The 17,975-nt window shown below is 37.6% G+C and overlaps 1 protein-coding gene across 3 annotated transcripts in view; it reads left to right on the plus strand.

Annotated features, from left to right (window-relative positions):
- Positions 1-17,975, plus strand: part of ESYT2 (extended synaptotagmin 2) — an 80,039-nt gene that overhangs the window by 27,281 nt on the left and 34,783 nt on the right. For all 3 annotated transcript variants that reach the window (XM_032687329.1, XM_032687340.1, XM_032687351.1), the window contains exons 2-6: positions 3,169-3,210; positions 4,128-4,262; positions 5,420-5,496; positions 11,492-11,564; positions 12,327-12,416. In XM_032687329.1, coding sequence (XP_032543220.1) covers positions 3,169-3,210; positions 4,128-4,262; positions 5,420-5,496; positions 11,492-11,564; positions 12,327-12,416 — 417 coding nt within the window. The remainder of the gene's footprint in view (positions 1-3,168; positions 3,211-4,127; positions 4,263-5,419; positions 5,497-11,491; positions 11,565-12,326; positions 12,417-17,975) is intronic.

Raw genomic sequence — 17,975 nt, forward strand, 5'->3', positions numbered from 1 at the left:
CTTTTTACTTGTGAGGAGAGACCAACCTGGCTACAACCTCCTTTCAGGTAGTTGTAGAGAGCAATGAGGTCTCTGCTGAGTCTCCTTTTTTCCAGGCTAAACAATCCCAGCTCCCTTGGCTGTTCCTCCTAATACTTGTGCTCCAGACCCTTCCCCAGCTTTGCTGCCCTTCTCTGGACGTGTTCCAGCACCTCAATGTCTTTCTTGTAGTGAGGGACTCAAAATTGAACACAGGATTTGAGGTGCAGCCTCACCAGTGCCAAGTACAGGGAGACAATCACTGCCCTGGTCCTGCTGGCCACACTATTCCTGGTACAGGCCAGGATGCCATTGGCCTTCTTGGCCACCTTGGGCACACCATGGCTCATGTTCAGCTACTGTTGACCAACGTGCCCAGGTCCTTTTCCACAGGGCCACTTTCCAGCTGCCCTTCCCCCAGCCTGTAGCACTGCAGGGGGACGTTGTGACCCAAGTGCAGGACAGAGCACTTTGCCTTGTTGAACCTCAGACCACTGGCCTTGGGCCATCTATCCAGCCTGTCCAGATCCCTCTGTAGAGCCTTCCCACCCTCCAGCAGATTAACACTCCCACCCAACTTGGTGTCATCTTCAAACTGACTGACAGTGCCCTCATTCTCCTCATCTAGATCACTGATAAAGATATTAAACAGGACTGAGCCCTGGGGAACACACTTGTGTCCGGTCACCAGCTGGATGTAATTCCATTCACTGCCACTCTCTGGGCCCAGCCATCCAGCCAGTTTTTTACCCAGCGAAGGATGCATCTGACCAAGCCATGAGCAGTGAGTTTCTCCAGGAGAATGCTGTGGGAAATGGTGTCAAAGGCTTTACTAAAGTCTGAGTAGGCACATTCACAGCCTTTCCCTCATCCGCTAAATGGGTCACACTGTCACAAGAGGAGATCAGCTCCATGACCTTCCCTGGCACCAAGGTCGGAGTGACAGGACTATAATTTCCTGGATCCTCATTCTGGCCCTTCTTATAGATGGGGGTTACATTTGCTGACTTCCAGTCAACTGGGATCTCCCCAGTCAGCCAGGACAGCTGGTAAATGATGAAGGTGGCTCTGTGAGCACTTCCAGCAGCTCCCTCAGTACCTTTGGGTGAATCCCATCCAGCCACAGAGACTTGTGTGTGTCTAAGTGTGTAACAGGTTGCTGACATTTCTTCTTGCATTACATAATTCTTGATTCTCCTCTGGTGGAACAGCTCTTCAGTTCCCACCCTGTGAACATCATTGCTCACTCTCCTAAGCAAATAAGAATGAAATATTCATATTGGTCCAACATCATGCATAAGTGATAAGTCATTATTGAGAGTTGGCACATCTTCTGTCTGCAGATTCAGAAAGTAAACATTTTAGAAGAAAGATCAAAATATTACCTATTAGCATTGGAGTTAACGGTGTTGGTTGTTTTTGTTCCTTTAACTTTTTGACCACTGGAAGCAACTTGAAAACCCTGCAAGACAAAAACTGAGTGTAAGCTCTGTTCAGCTATAAGTTCATGTACACACAGTACCTGCTTGTGTTGCAAATGCAAAGAAATTGTGTTTTGTTTTTTAAAAAGGCGAAAAACAAAGTCCACAAGACCCTCTAAGTACAGAGTTCTGACATTCTACCCACCGTAATTTTCTAGGAAATTAATTCTAAATAAATAAAATATAGTAACATTGTTCCCAAACTGCTCCATCTGTTATTAATAATTCTATTCTCTGAACTTACGTAGTAAAATAAATCAAATTGGTTTTTGTTACAGTGAAGCAGATGGTTTTGCATCACTTTTAATGGTTTTGATGGATATGTGATATACTTAAAAAATGTAAATTGAAAAGTTGCCAAGAGCCTCTCTTGACAGTGGAAGACAAAATAATTTGTAATTCTTTAAGAATCTGTAAAAACATAGGACTTTGTTATGGACTTGGGAATACTGGGAAAAAAAACAGACTAGAGGAATAACTGACAATATTGATAATGCTGCAGGGGCCAATCCTCCAGCATAGCTAAAACGTGGAGGCTTAGGTGAAATTAAGTGCTGGTCTGATGGTAAATTGAGTATATGAAGAATATGTTAGTGCTGACTGTTAATGCAAGAATTGAATAAAAACTGAAAAAAAGAAGTCATTAATGGGGCTTGCTTTCAAATTAGTCTTGTTGAAAATGCAGTTTAAAAAATAGGTATTTCACTGGCTGTTCACATTTGGGATATGCATAATAAAAATAACTGCTGGTAAAGCCAGTGGTACAATCTGTTGTGCTACGAAGAGATTAAGACTTGGCAATTCAGTTAAGTAGAGACATGGCTTCACAAAAGTCACTATATGTAGGTCATTGGTTTTTAGTGTGTTCAAAGGCTCTTTGTGCTTGAGGAGTGTGATCTGCATCTCATTCTAGAAGCTGTTTCTAAAGAAATGTTTTTTAACTACTGAACTTCAGGTTTTGGGGGGTTTTCTGTATGTGTGAAATGTAAAACTACTACTGTGCTCTCCTGTGTGTGGAAAACTACGTCGGTTCTTCCACCATTTCATTGATGTTTTCCTGTTGTGATGGGTGCTTTCTGTCCTGCGTATATACTATCACTCTGCTGTTTCTTACTGCTTTCTACAGTTGTTTAAGAAAAAAAAAAATCACTAAAAATATCTTTTGAAGGTCTTTGGAACTTAAATCCATTTTCCTGAGCTTCAGCTTCACTGATGAAATATTTCTAGCCATGATTTATTGATACTGCAGAAGATGTGGCATGAATGAAAGGAAGTAGAAGATTCTGTCAGTTGAGTGTGTCATGTTAAAAGCCCCTGAAAAGCATGTGTTAAATTTGGTTGACACAAGCTGTATCAGCTATACTTACTTTTTTTTTTTTTGCCTTTTTTTTAAAGTTTGTTTATGGTGTTACAGCAATACTTTACTCCGGATGCTACTGTTAGATACAAGTCCAAGTATGTATTTATGTAGTTCAGAAATGAGTTCATATTTTAATGTGCTTGAATTCTAATACTCAAGAATGTTAACTACTTAATGTGTTGTTTACTGTTTACATTGCTTAGGGAGATGTCCGAGCTTTCCTGTTTTCTAAATGTCTGGACACTGTTAACTAAAACGTGTTTTGTATTTGTATTAATTTTGTTTTGTGTTTGTGTTTGGTTTTTTTAGGTCCATTTTCCAGACACAGAGAGGGCAGAATGGCTCAACAAGGTAAGGGGTTAGACATTAGCATTGCTTCCAAATGGGAAGAGGCAGGAGGGAAATCTGAGATTAAAATAAAAGGCGAGGTAATAATCAGAGAACAAAATAGTTTTAACTTGATGTGCTCTTTATACACTTGAATTTTCTGGTTGTTGATCCCCTTAGTCACAAGAAAGATTAAATCTATTTTCATGCTCTTGAAATTGTGAGTTTTGTAAATGATTTTAAGTAGCATTACAGTAATGACAGCTATAATTGTGCAGAATTCATAGCAGCTGTAAACACAGTCTAATTTTCTACTTGTCTGGGATACTTTCCAGTTACTGTAGATTCCTAACCTACAATCTAAAAATAAATGAAATTTGCAGTTTTGTTTTGTGTGTGTGATAATCTGAGATAAAGATCTATGTAGCTTGGGTTTTTTTTAAATTGCCTGTCATTCAAAGTACATAGGAGAAAAAGAGTCAATTAAAATATAGTAAGAAAAAATAAGTAATACAGACTTTTCTGATATGTCAGAGTTTTTACATTTATAGACCTTAGGCATGTAGTTAAGAGCTGTGCTTATTGCATTTTTCCTGTTCCTCTTTACATGCAAATAAACTTAACCCTCTTTATCCTTCTGCTTAACATTCAGCATCAGTGCTGAATGCATATGGGTTTGTGGGATAAAGGAAGAAAATTCATAATATTGTTTTCCTCCTCTTCCAGTGCTTCAGATTTGTACAAATGTATAAAATTTGCAAACTGAGAATTCCTAAAGGTTTCCTGCATGTAAAAAGGAACCAGTTTTTATGTCTGTAATGAAATCTATCAAAACCTCCTATGTTTAAAATTTATACAAAATTTCTTACATGTGCCTTAAAGAGTACTTTTTCCTTATGGGTGAAGTTGTGTTCCATGTAGGGTTTTTTTTTTCTCCTTAGACTGTAAAACAGATGTGGCCTTTTATTTGCCAATTCATCGAAAAACTCTTCCGAGAGACCATAGAACCAGCAGTGAGAGGAGCAAACAACCACCTCAGTACCTTCAGCTTTACCAAGATTGATATTGGTCATCAGGTCAGTGTCTGGAGAAGTTTTTCTGAGAGACCCTGTTGTACATACCATTTTCATGTGGCCTGTTCAAATCTGCACAGAAATATTTCCCACCCACACCCAAATTTTAGGAAACCTGAAGTTAAGTTTCAGGTGTGATAGAGGGAAATTGTTTTTCTCTCCTCATGGCTCTATTTCACATATATTACAGTTCATTGTACTTTACTGCACCTTTTGTGTGTTGGAGGTTTTTATTATTTTTTTTAAATTGTAAATTCTTTTTCACAGTGCCTCTGTCCTGCCCTAGATATGACTTGTATCACAGACCGTAGCATTCCTTTTAAGTCATACTAGGGTTTAAATTAGCTCCCACACCTCTGTATCCTTCTGCAGCTGGACAGAGTTATCTCAGACATGACAAACAGCTATTCTTACTTTCTGTTGCAGCCTTCATTTAGTTGCATTCTGTGAGCTGCACAGCCCCAACACAGTTGGAATCTGACAGTAGTGAGAGTTTGGTTTTACTTAAATTACTAAAAAGATGTAAATAGAAATATGATGATTTTTCCAAAAAGGAAAAACTCAAAAGTGGGGTCACTGATCATCCTCTCCTGCCTAGAGTTTGATGAATGTTTGAGGCTTGGAAGTGTTTGATTTATATGTGTTGGTTCTATATGAGGAAGGCAGAGTGTGGACACATGATTTAGAGAGAGAGCACAGTGGTTGACTCAACTTCTTGTGGGAATTACAGATTTTTTTCTGTCCATTCTCACTAAATTCCACTTATGGCAACTACATTTTTGTGAATTAAATTTAGCTGCTTGTTTTAGTTGCACAGAAAGAATGCTTTGGGAGTATTAGACATACACTTGTACAGAGAAATTAGATGTTTATTGAGGGAATAGGGAAAACTTGATATTAAACATTTTGTAAATCTTGAGATCTAGTAGTCTGGACCCAGGGTAATTGACAGAACAGTTGTGGTTAAGTGGATCCCAGCATGATAATTTTTACCCTTGAAATAACTGTTTGAACTAAATTGATAGCTTTGCTTCACACCTTTTAACAATGCTTAACTTCAAGCATGAATGTTTCTATATTCACCTTTATTTCAAAGTTAAAAGCTTAATATGCTATATTTCAGTAGAAGAATCCAACTTTTGCTTACTTCATTTTTTCAGCCTCTGCGGATAAATGGTGTAAAAGTCTACACTGAAAATGTGGACAAAAGGCAGATCATTTTGGATCTTCAAATCAGGTAAAATTTATTACCATATTACAGTGGTGTCCAGGCTTTATAATATGTATTTTGTTTGATTTGTCAGTTATGTTGGCCTGAAAGGAGAAGAATTGCTTCATTACACAAATGTAGTTAGTTCTAATTGTGTATGATTGGAGGAAGGAACTGCATGCTGTAAATAGTATTTATCTGAGGGAAATGGAATATCAACTCAGCGTGACTGCATCATTAAAGTCACGTTGGTTAATAAAAAAATACTTTTCAAAGATAAAACGCTATCTTTGATTTTTTTTTTTCTAATGTATTGAAACTTTGCCATTAAATTTAGTCTAAAATTCAGGATACAAGATTTTTGCTTTTTTTTACTTTTCTCAGTTACTTAGATTTTTTTATAAACACAGTATTAGAAAATATGAGAGCTACCGAAGTACTTTTGCTCATACCACCAACCAAATAAATCTGTGTAATACAAAAAGCCAGAATAATTGTTCTCCATTGCTTCAGGTTTCCTTGCCACTTCATCATGACCCCTTTTATATAGGTTTCTGAGTAGATCTACCCTACATTTGCCCCAGAGGGACAAGAGAAGATGCTGCTTGCTCTTTCCTTGGGTTTCAGAGGCAGGGCCCAATCTCTATTGAACTGAATAACTTTATTTCTTTAGGAAAAAGATGGCTATCCAAATCAGGGATTGGTGTTGCTGGACAAAATACAGTGGGCTTGACTCTTGAGAGCTTATTTCACTGGATGGATGTGCTAGCCCTAAGGGAGAAATTTCTTTCAGTTTTCTCTTTGCCACTTCTGACAGCAGCTGTGAGAACAGCCTCACCCCTTCAGATATAAGCCCTCAGGAAAACAACCTTGTCTGACTGCTGTGGACACAGTGCAAAGAAATTGTTTTTGAGAAGCTGTTTTTGAGACATTTAGGGGGCCAAGTCTTCTAAGACCATTTTGCCCTTTAAAGCAGAATTATTCCCACAGGAGGACAGGGTAAATCTAGTGTTCCTTTTTTAAATTTTTTTTTTTTAACTCCTGCTCATCTTCATGAAGTAGAAGGCCAGTAGGTTTGTACAAAAATTTCAGGAATAATGTCCTGTTACCTAGACCTGTTTCATTACGTTACACTACAGCCTACTTAGAGAAGTGATAAACAGCTGCAGTAGAATCCAATCTAAAAGACTGAAATAAATTCCTTGAAGTGGTTTAAATAACAATAATAGTACTGAGCCCATTTAGCCCAACAGCCTGCCCCTGCTGCTGGCTGCATAGGCTTCCAGGAAGAAAATGGAAACAAGGGCTATGGAGTGACTGTTGTAGCTTCCAGGAATTAAGGCTTAGACAAAACCATCATCAAAGGAAGTCCTGTTTCATATTTAAGCCTTCTCCTTGACACCTCATTTGGAAAGGGCTCTTTTTCAAAGGATTGACTGTGCAAGTTTAAGACAGAGAGCACCACAGTATCAGTTGTTACTGTTTGATGTTTGGGGATTTTTAATATTTTATTTTATGTATCCTCTGATGGTCCATTACTGAGATTGTTTCAGTAGTACCAGGAAGAATAAGTGTCTCTGTAGTAAGTGTTCTTGGCACTGAGTTATGTACAGATACCAACACTGAACTATGTCTTAGGGAAGCAACTTCATTGCAGTTTTGCAAGATTATAAAGAACAGTTTCACTGCTGGAGAAAAGTCCATCCTTTGGAGTATTTATCCCTGTAGATTTTAATCTCCAGTTAAATAATTTTGTTATAATTTTAATTTATTTATTAGTTTAAAGTTAGGAGCTTTCTATAAACCCTTCATTCCCTAAATAGAGTTGAGAAGGAAAACAATCTCTAAGCATTCATTAGAATAGCTGTAGGAAGCCAAACTCTGTGGGGAGTGTGGCAGGGGAAGGAAGGAAAGATTTTATTTTATTTATATTTTAATTTTGTTTTTAAGTACATTAATTCTTTTAATAATTCCCTTTTATCCTGCAGTTTCACTATTGTGGCTTCTTTCAGCTCTTTCTACTGTCAGTTTTTTGTGGTGGGGTATGTGCATTTGCTTTGGACCTTCCATACAGTACATTTAAGTAGTTTGAAAGTGTCTCCAAAACACCTGTGGCTTTTTTTGCATCATCCTTGAGGGTTTTTTGGGTTTTGTTGGTTTTTTTCATTCTGCTTTTAATTTTAATTGCAAAAGGAGCGTGTTTTGGTTTAATTTTTATTGTTTCAGCAAGGATATTGAGTGCATTATGATCATTGCTTCAGAATATTTTTCAGAACCTTTTGAAACAGGTCCTGTTTATCAGCCATTATCCAGTTAAGAACTTCACTCTTCTAAGCAGCTCAAATAGCTAATCCACAAAGCACTCATGGGAAAATGTATTTAAAGGTTCCGTTTCAGGACAGTGTTTGCAAAGGGAACATTTTGGCTTTCTCTTACTGTGGAGTTTGCATTAAAAAAAATCACAGAATCAGAGTCAGTTAGGTTGGAAAAGACCTCTGAGATCATCAAGTCCAACCTATGACCCAACACCACCATGTCAACTAGACCATGGCACTGAGTGCCACATCCAGTCTTTCCTTAAACACCTCCAGGGATGGTGACTTCACCACCTCCCTGGGCAGTACATTCCAATGTCTAATCATCCTTTCTGTGACGAAATTCCTCCTAATGTCCAACCTAAACCTCCCTTGGCCCAGCTTGAGACTGTGTCCTCATATCCTATCACTGGTTGCCTGGAAGAAGAGGCCGACCCCGACTTGGCTACACCCTCCTGTCAGGCAGTTGAGAGACCAATAAGGTCTCCCCTGAGCCTCCTTTTCTTCAGGCTAAACACCCCCAGCTCCTTCAACTGCTCCTCAAAGGACTTGTACTCCAGACCCTTTACCAACTTCTCTGCCTTTCTCTGGACCTGCTCCAGCACCTTCCTGAACTGAGGGGCCCAGAACTGGACACAGCACTTGCGGTGTGGCCTCACAGCGCTAAGTACAGGGGAGGAATAATTGTCAAAATTCATGTTACAGTTGAAAAGTCTAGTTCTTGGTGACAAAGACGGGCAAGGCAAATAATTTTAACTACTTGAGCAAATGAAGATCAAGTCTAAATAAAATGTCGATTTGCTAAAGTGAATGAATGTAGTAAATACTTGGGGAAGGTTAAAGGTTATCTTATTTTCTGTTGGCCTGTAAACTCTGTAAAATTAAATGTAACTGTAGTAAAGAAAGTGAAAAAAGGTTGAGAGACTGAAGAAATGGTTGTTAATAGCTTATTACTGAGCTTCTTCACCTTCTCATGATGCAAAAAAATCAAGGCACTAAAACAGTTTTATGCTGTGGATTTAAACACATGGAAGTATTTTTTTGTTCCTGTGGCATACTTGAATAGAGAAAGTCACTACCACTGTACTGACAGAAAACAGATGTAAAAATAGGGTCTATCTAAAGACCTTCTAAAAATAATTATTTAAGATAGTCCACTGTACAGAATCACATCATTGTAAAATAGGAAATAATTTTCTCCTATTCATTGCTTTTTCATGGTTTTTTTAACTTTTTTTTCCCCCCTTTTTTTTTTCTCGTGTATCTTCTGTGGGCTACAATGACCAGATGCAGTATATTGTGCTTCTGGTTTGATTCAGTACAGCTGCTGTTATATTCCTATGAGAGTGTCCTCATTAAACTGTCATCTATCTCAGTGATCTGTACCTTAATAGAGGTCATAAATATTTCTGGGATATTGGGATCTGAATGTACAGAATTTGCTTACTAAATGAGCCTTCAAGTTGTATGTTATTAATATAACATACAACAAGTGGAATCGTGTACAGCATTGACAGTTCATGGACCTGGCCAAATATCTTAGGGGATAAAACCATGTTTAGTTTTATTATAAGGTTAAAAGTTGTTGACTTATTACTCTCAAATGCAGTTTGTTACTATTTTTACTTCAATTTGTCACCATGTTGTTATGGATTTTCAAACGAGCTTCCCAGTCTTCATAACACAAATAGTTCTGATGCTACAGAGTGTAGAGATTGAGGTTTCAGTTGCAGGTTTTAGTTGACCTTGCTTCTCCGTGTCATGTTGTTATGCAATTATACATATTTATGTGGGAGTGTATTTATATATATCTTTACTATCTCTATATATAGTTAGATGGGTTAAAAATAGAAATTACATCGCTTTAAATGGTGTATTAAAAATTATATACCTATTTTTAAACTGTAAAGTCACATTACATTCTTTCCAAGGAAAGCAACTGTCAGCTTCCTTTGACAGAGACCCCATCGTGTTGTTGTCTTCCAGTTCCCCAAACTGGTCATTGAACAAAAAAGATTTTGCATAGTGTTCTCTTTTGAATAGTCAAAAAATAAGTTTTTGAAGAAAATCTTGGTGCTATTACTTATTTTTGTTTAAGGGATTAATAAGATTTGTATTTGTTGAAATCCCACAAGACAGCACAACCACACACAAAGCAGAGGAGGCTACAGGTGATTTGAATAATGGATATCCAAAATGCAGCAACTCTTACCTTTGTTTTCTTCTGATAGTTCCTCCTGGCCGTCAGTTGTGAGCAGGAGGGAGTGGGAGTCCTCTGTGTGCTGTACTGCTTTTACTGTGAGAGTAGTTGATATTGTCTTGACTTGATCCTAAAATGGCCCATGGGGAAACTCCATTTTGTTCACAATCCCCCAGACATTCTTGTAATAAGGTTCTGTCATCCTCCTAAACACGACTGAACAGTGTTTCACTTTATAGGCTGGGCCTGAGGAACCTCATGTGCAGAAACCTGGGCTCTGCTGCAGAATCTGGAACAGGATGCCCTGTAGAAGAAACAACTTCTCCCTGCTTCCAGCAGTGCCTGGCTTAGTTTCAGCTACCTTATCTCCATCCCACTTAGTTCCTTCTTCCACTTTGTTTAACTGGGCAGTCTGTTCAGAAAACTTTTCAGATTTTGTTTGTCCTTTTGTTATGACCTCTATCTTCTTAGCTAGTCTGGTCATCCAGCTTCTCTCTCCCTAACTGTAGCATGGTATTCAATCTATTGGGTTTTGGGTTTAGTTCTCATCCTGTAGAATCATTGACCAGTTCCCTTGCTAAATCAGTCTCAAGCTTTCTTCCTGAATTCCTTGTTGAGTCTCAGAATTTGTTTGTTTTCAGAACCAATGTGTCTCACAGCACCAGCGGTTCTTGGAAAAAGATCGCTCGGTTTTGCTTGTATATGCTCGACCTTGTATGGAGCTTCAGGAAAAGCAGCTAAAAATCCAAGCCTGAGTTGTGTGCAAATAATCTTGTAGCCTTGTAACATGATCAAAGATGAGACTTCCTTTTTACCATCTTCTACAAATCTGAGATACAGGGCAGCATCTGCAAAATGTCAGTCACTTGACCTTTCATGCCCAAAAATGGGATGCAAGAACTGTTCAAGGAAAACCTTGCATTGTTTTTAACATATTATTCTCTAATTTACTTCCTGCCTTCTCTCCCTTCAGAAAGGACTCAACTTTCTTTTGCTTAAAACTTGCTTAAAGGATCATTCAGCTCAGCATTCCCAGCTTACTGAAATTCTAAATACGACTGGGTTTGCAAGTCTGTGAATATTTCAGACAACTTTCATTTTCAGCATAACCACCATCTCTGTCTAGTGCTTCTCATGATTATATTCGATGAGAGTAGATTTGGGTACATGTACTATCAATGATATCTGTGGAGAGTTTTCCTGAAATGGAGCAGGAATTCTGTGTCCGTTATTTCCCAAAAGTAAGGCCACTTGTGTGTTTTCTCTTATGCATTCTTCTGGAGATGATAACTTACCTAGGTGTTAATTGGAGTGGTTTTGATGACAGTGGTGACACTTTGAAGGGGATGTTCTTACAGACTTGATTTGTTCTATGTTCTAATGTTTCACCATGCATCTTTTATGCATAGACTGAGATAAAAAATATGTTCTCATGACAGTGCAAAACAGAACTAACAGGTTATTTTAGTCCATAAAAGTGAAAGGTATACTTTCTTTTTTGGTTTAGTTTTGTTGGAAACTGTGAAATTGATTTGGAGATCAAGAGATACTTCTGCAGAGCTGGCGTGAAAAGTATACAGGTAAAATTCAATATTTTGATTTTGATATCACTGAATCATTATTTTCTGATGAAATAATTTATAAGTATAAGTAATTATGTAGTTTTGTTGCTCACTACTTTTTTTCTCAGTTGAATGGTATTGATGTTGCATACTAATTTCAGTAACATTTCTCTAAGATGTAGAAAAGCTGGAGATAATTTCACATCAAGCCAATATTCATGTGATGTGTCAGTTCATAAAGGGACCATGGAGCTTAAAATTTTTATTTTATTTAATATTTCAGTATTAGATGCAATTATTAGTTTAGGTACTACTAGTATTAGTAGCCTTGCCTTCTGACATTGTTTCTGAAATTTTCTTAGCTTTCTGGTAACAGATCTCTCTCTAATGAGGAAAATTAGTTTGCTTTTTTGCATGTGTGTGTCTTGACATACCTATGACCATTTACTTGCTTTTGTTCTATTACCTGTGATTGCTATTTCTTGTTTCTTTTGGCATGTTTGTTTACATCGAACTTTATAAATAATCTACTTCATAGTTTTAGCAAAATTACCACTAACAGGGCACAGCACCACATAGATGGATGTAATGAATTTGTAAGCCCAACTGTTAAGTGCTTGTGTGAAGTTTTTTTGCTTTGGATGACATGTAAAGCTATACACATATATAATTCATCCATAAGCAAGAATTTAATTAGAAGTATGAGCATGGTCAGCAAATAAATTTTATTTGAAACTTGAACTAAAGTCAGTTCCATTGTCTTTTTTTCCTCTTCTACAGATCCATGGCACCATGAGGGTTATCCTGGAACCACTAATTGGAGACATGCCCCTAATTGGAGCACTATCTCTTTTTTTCCTTAGGAAACCTGTAAGTACTTTTACCTCTCTTTCCACTCTCTTTAGAGTGCTGATGACAGTAGCCAGAAGATGACAGAGCAAGAATTAAGCAGGAAAAAGAAAGAACTTGGGAAATTGCTACCATTTGGTTAAACTTTCCTTGATAAATACTGGACAAATTTTATTAATACTAGAAAAAAACAAGATGCATTATAATTACCTTGGAATTTGGAGGTGTGTTTTGTCAAAGCTGTCAAACTTTTCTTACAAGTCTTTTGGATAAGGAAAGATCGATATCAATACAACATCTAGATTTGTTATAAAAAGAGCTTTTGTTATCCTTCTTATGACAGTCTGCAGGTAGGCATGGTCTAAGTTAAGACTCACAAAATCTGTGCAAGATTGTTTTGAAAACCATGCTGGTGTTAGCACAGATTAAATTTAGAATGGTTTTTTTTAAATTGTCCACCTACTTTAAAGTTTTTGTCCTAGATAGCAGGGCAGCAGCTTCCATTACATTTACCAATGATCCAAGTATGAGGATGGATAAAGTGGAACTTGGTGGGATGGAATTGGAATTTAAAAGTTCAGAAGTTGAAAGGAGAGAGAATGTCACATAATTCAGCTGAAATATGTGCTAGGGCAAAGGGCACATTTGGGCTGGAATAATAGTGAAACAAAGGTGAGCCAACGAGGTTTTGCTGGTATGGAAATGATACAGCCAGATTGGAAAGTGTAAATAAGGGGACAACACACAAATGTTTTCAGTTTTAGGTACAGCACTTCAACAAATCTTGTTTTATAAAAATACAAAGGAGAAAATAATACAAATTGCACACTTGCTGGTGGGAAATTCTTTGATGTTGTAGCTCTGTCTAAGGCAGCTTCAGCAATTTCAAGTTTGATACTGCTTGTAATAAGTATTACTAAGAGAGCTGAATAGAAAATGTGAACATCATAGAAATTCTTATGCTGCAGAGACATCTTTAAAGAAATTAATTGTTTACATCCCTTGGAAGTATATTTTCCATTGGAAGCTTTTGTTTCTTGGATATGTCCTAATTAAACATTTCAAGATTTAACAGTTTCAGACTTCTAGGTCATAAATTACAAGTATATGGGTTTAGACACTTTAAAGCATCTCAAATTGATCATCTTGGTTCCTCGGTAGTCTGCAACTCTGAAGAGTTCATTTACTTTTCAAGGTTTTGGAGGGTGGGAGTGAATTCTTTACTTCAACAGTTTTAGAAGATATGTTGTTATTTTCTTGAAGGAAATCACATTCTTGAAACACAGTTATTTTGAACAAATGTTCTATGATAAATTTTTTGCTGACTTGTTGGAAAGGTAGGTTTTTTGTGGGTGTTTAGGTACAGACTAGGAAAAACTTGTGGTGTCACTTGTGTCATTTATGTGGCTTGTTTCATCTGTCTAGAGAAACCATGTGTACTTGGGTAGAGGGAATGTAGACTTAAATATAAGTAAAGTATGCAAGAATTTGGAAATATTTTGTGGCTAATTTAGTGAGATTTTTTTGTAGAAGTGAATCAGTTCATGCAAAGCTGATAAAACATCCGTGCTCTTATTTGGAAATAATTGGAGAAGTACACTGGGATGAACCAAATTTGGATTTCCACACATTTCTTTTAAGTGAGTCTAAACATTAGGAGATGTCTGCTTAAGTTTCATCTCGTTTTTACCCTCTGGCTGAGCAGTGTAGGGCATCTGTTACTGTTCATGTTTATACTACAAACTAAGCATGGCCCTGACAAGGATTGAGTGCTACCTTATGCTGGTTTGCACTAGATAATTGTTAATGTTCTCTCTGATGTTATTTTGCTATTTAGTGCTCTCCTAAACAATTTCCAGACACAGTACAGTGCCCAGCTCCTTGCAGGGACAACCCAATAAACAATTTAAATGCAAACATTCTGTTTCAGAGGAGCTGGGGGAAGAGTTTAGCTTTGTGGACAGAGGCTTGCTTTTTTCTTTTTTTTTTTCCTTATGGGAACAACCTTTCTTCATGTTCTAGATGTGGTTTGTGTTGTCTCTCAGTTGTTTTGTATTCACTGGGAAGGTGAATACAGTGCACAGTCCTTCTGCAGAAGCTGTTCTGACACCCAGTGTTGGAGCCGTGTCTGGGCCACTTCCTTGGGGTACCTCCTGCAGCTACTCCTGCTTTGGTGCTTTCTGGGGGAGAAGTGGGAAAGCTGGCAGTGGACAGGGAGGGAGGGATCAGCAGCAGGAATGCTTGTAAGCAGCTCCTGACACTTCTCTGCCTGTCAGCATTGTGCTCTGGCAGCATGTATCCAAACCTTACACTTCTGGTACTCCCAGAGACCTCTCCAGCAGATTTTAGCTCAGCACTGTGCCCAGTCCTTTCTCTCCCTGATGCTCTCTAAGTGTTATGCATCTTGAGAGTGCTTAACTAGGACAACTAGCACCTGAGTTAATAAACTGAAAATATATTAAATGAAACACATCTCACCTGTGGTCAGTTTCTGAACTTTGGGAAGTACTTTGTCCACATTTTGTCTTTACTCCTACCTCTATGACACTTTATTAGGGGTTTGATTGATGTAGTGGAACAAAAAAGAATGGGAAGTAGTAGAGAATCAGTTTGGACTATTAAAAAGTCAAGCCTCCACCCCCCCCCCCCCAAAGTATTCAGTTACAAAAATATTAAAAGTATTTTTCACCCTCCTTTCATTTAAAAACTAAGCTGGAGGTCAAGGTCCAAGCAAACATAAGGGTGAATGGTTCAAAAGATAATTAAGTTATTCCATAATTTTGACAGTTATATGTGGCTGTTCAGCTTTTTCCAAGCAGACTTCTCTCCCCACTGCAGCGTGTTTTCTTGGTGTTTATTTTTCTACCTCCTGTAGAAAAATGCAAAATAATGCTTATTATAGCAATACCCAAATTCTGCCCTCTTACTAGAGAGCAAGTGGCTACAGCCGAGGAAAGCTTTTCTTAAATATTTTTGTTAGAAGAGAAGAGGAATGAGTTGGCAGCTAGCACTAGATTTTGTTCTCATATTTTCCAGTCTAAAGTAACTGGCAACAATTCCTCTTGCTCTGTATCATCTGTTTGCTGGCCTTAATGACTATATAAGGCAACATGGCCTAAATTAATAGTTCTGAGCATACTTGTTTAATGAGTTTACCACTCTCATTTTTCTGAGTAATGCGTGGGTTTTTATGCTTCAAGAGTTCTTACACTGTATGAAACTTTTTATATACTGTATTTTGTTGTTATTGTGAAAAAGGTACTACAAGTTTCATCAGCTTCATACGTCCAAATATGTAGGAGATTTCAAGGGAAAGAAAGATGCGCATTCTAATGTTTGAAGTAGTCTTTTAAATCTCTGAGTGTCAATACTAGAGGGAAGGTAGCACTGTGTAAGTAGTCAGGATTTGTAAGGTTGTTTACAGCCTTCTCCTTATGTTAACATTATGTATATTTACCAGATATTTGACTTCTCAAAGTTTCTGTTATCTTTTACTTTTAGGCCAAACCAGTACATAGTTACTTTGATTTTTGGTTCAGTTATAGAAGTGTATGTGGTTTATAGTTGTACTGCAAAGTGGTAATTTTCAAAAGCTTGTTCAGTGACACAGTATTGAAGGTGTGTCCTAACTCAATCTTTTTCTCTTAAAAAAAAACACCCTATCCTCCCAACAGAATAAACACATGAAAATACTAATACTATTGTTCTAAAAAGAACAATGGCTGAAAAACAGGATGTCTTCCAGGAAAAGTGGGCAGCTTTTCCAAAGCTCTTATTTTTAGAATCACAGTTTTGCCTTCACACTTGCTGACTTAAGCACTGCTCTCCCTCTACTCACTTTACAGATTAGTTCTGTCCTGTAGTTTTGATTTATTTTAATATTGGTTTAATTTCATTTAATATTGGCTGCCTTTGGAAAATTGGCTGGATGTGACTTTCAAAATTGTATGTATTGATGAATATTAGATTCAAAAGGAGTGCTTGCAACAAGAATGAGTCCTAGTGAAGTGGCTGGAAAACCCACGAAGTTGTTATGTAGAATGCAGAAGAATGCTGTTTTGGTTTGCTTTTAGTTGATCAAAAATGCCTTTACAACATATGAGACTATGTTCAAAACTCTATAACCTCTTTTAAAGGAGTTTGTGAAACACCTGGATAAATGCTGATGTGCAGGTACTCTTATAATAAGATTTGATAAGAATTAGTCTTGTTGCTTATAAAGTGAGAGTGATTTGCACTGTTACTCAGCATACTTATTATTTGCTGTAACTTACATTTTTTCAGTGATTTTAAATTTTCATAGCTTATGGGATGTTGTAAGGGCCATCACAGTTGGTGCTTCCACAGTACCATATTCTTTTCTCCCTGTGCCCTCCTATTCAATGTTATTGCCTCTCCTAAACTAGTGTTGAAACTTCTGCTCCTGGAGGAAGCTGGGTAAGGGACATAAGCTGGCAGGATATTAAACACAACAAGAAGTGTCCAGTTTCCTGTCCTTCAGATGTATTTTAGCATCCTGAGCTGGCTCACTACAGAATCAGGAGATTGTCAAGACTAGTGTGAGGGTGTGAACCGAAATGCAGACTGGTAGAAAGGCAGAATGTGGGGAGAATTGGCTTGAAATGAAACTGTGAGGAGCTGACACTGGAGAACAGCAGGTGCACTGGGCTTGTGTAAAGTCAGCTGGGATCCTTCTGATCGCTTCAACTCGAAACTTGTCTACTCTGTCTCTTACCCCTCTGCTATGCATCTTACCTCTCTTAAATCTTCACAGAGTTACAACTGAGAAGCTTATTAATGTTAAACAGTTCCTGTGCAGAGATAACGCTGTATTTTCTATAGCAGTGATGAAAGACTTTCTGTGGTATCGTGTAGTCAAACCTTATTTGAGAGGCTGAGTTTATCGTATATTTGGGGAGATATATATGGGGAGATATACTGTATAATGTTACTTATTAAATTATTGCAATAATGTTAGCAGTGAGTACTGTAATGGTAATGAGCTGTGTTCTGTTAACAGGCAAATTGTCCCGTATCTCTGCATGACCATTCACAAGTAACAGAAAAGGGCATGTTAGTCTCCTCCTTGTAATAAATTTCTGAGAAGAATCACAACTTATCCCATGGAATTATATCATCATGCCCTGTAGTAGAGCTTAATTTTTTCCTGCAAAAGTCTTATGCTTCCATAACTTGATTAGCAGGAAGTTGTTAATCAGCATTTTAAAATACTCCGTGGCTTCTCTTCTGAGAGTTAGTAGTGCCTATGGCAGCCAAATCAAGCCACAAGGTTGGCAGTGTTAGAAGCTGCCTTTTGTGTGGCTGTGAACTTTATTTATGGCCCTGTGTATTGTACATTCCAATACATATTTTTCCTTTTATAAAGGTTTCTAGGGTATTGAGAACACCCAATATGTTCAAAGCTCATCAGTTTTTAGCCTTTTTTTATGTGCTGCAGGGGTTTATTTTTTTGTTTTATTTTTTTTTTAAACTCTACTGCATTTATGTGTTGCATTGGTTCTCAGCACAGAGCTTTGGTAAGACATGAATTTATTGGTTTTCAGGGAGGAAACGTAATTT

This window comes from Chiroxiphia lanceolata, chromosome 1 (assembly GCF_009829145.1).
Source record: "Chiroxiphia lanceolata isolate bChiLan1 chromosome 1, bChiLan1.pri, whole genome shotgun sequence".
Classification (NCBI taxonomy): domain Eukaryota; kingdom Metazoa; phylum Chordata; class Aves; order Passeriformes; family Pipridae; genus Chiroxiphia; species Chiroxiphia lanceolata.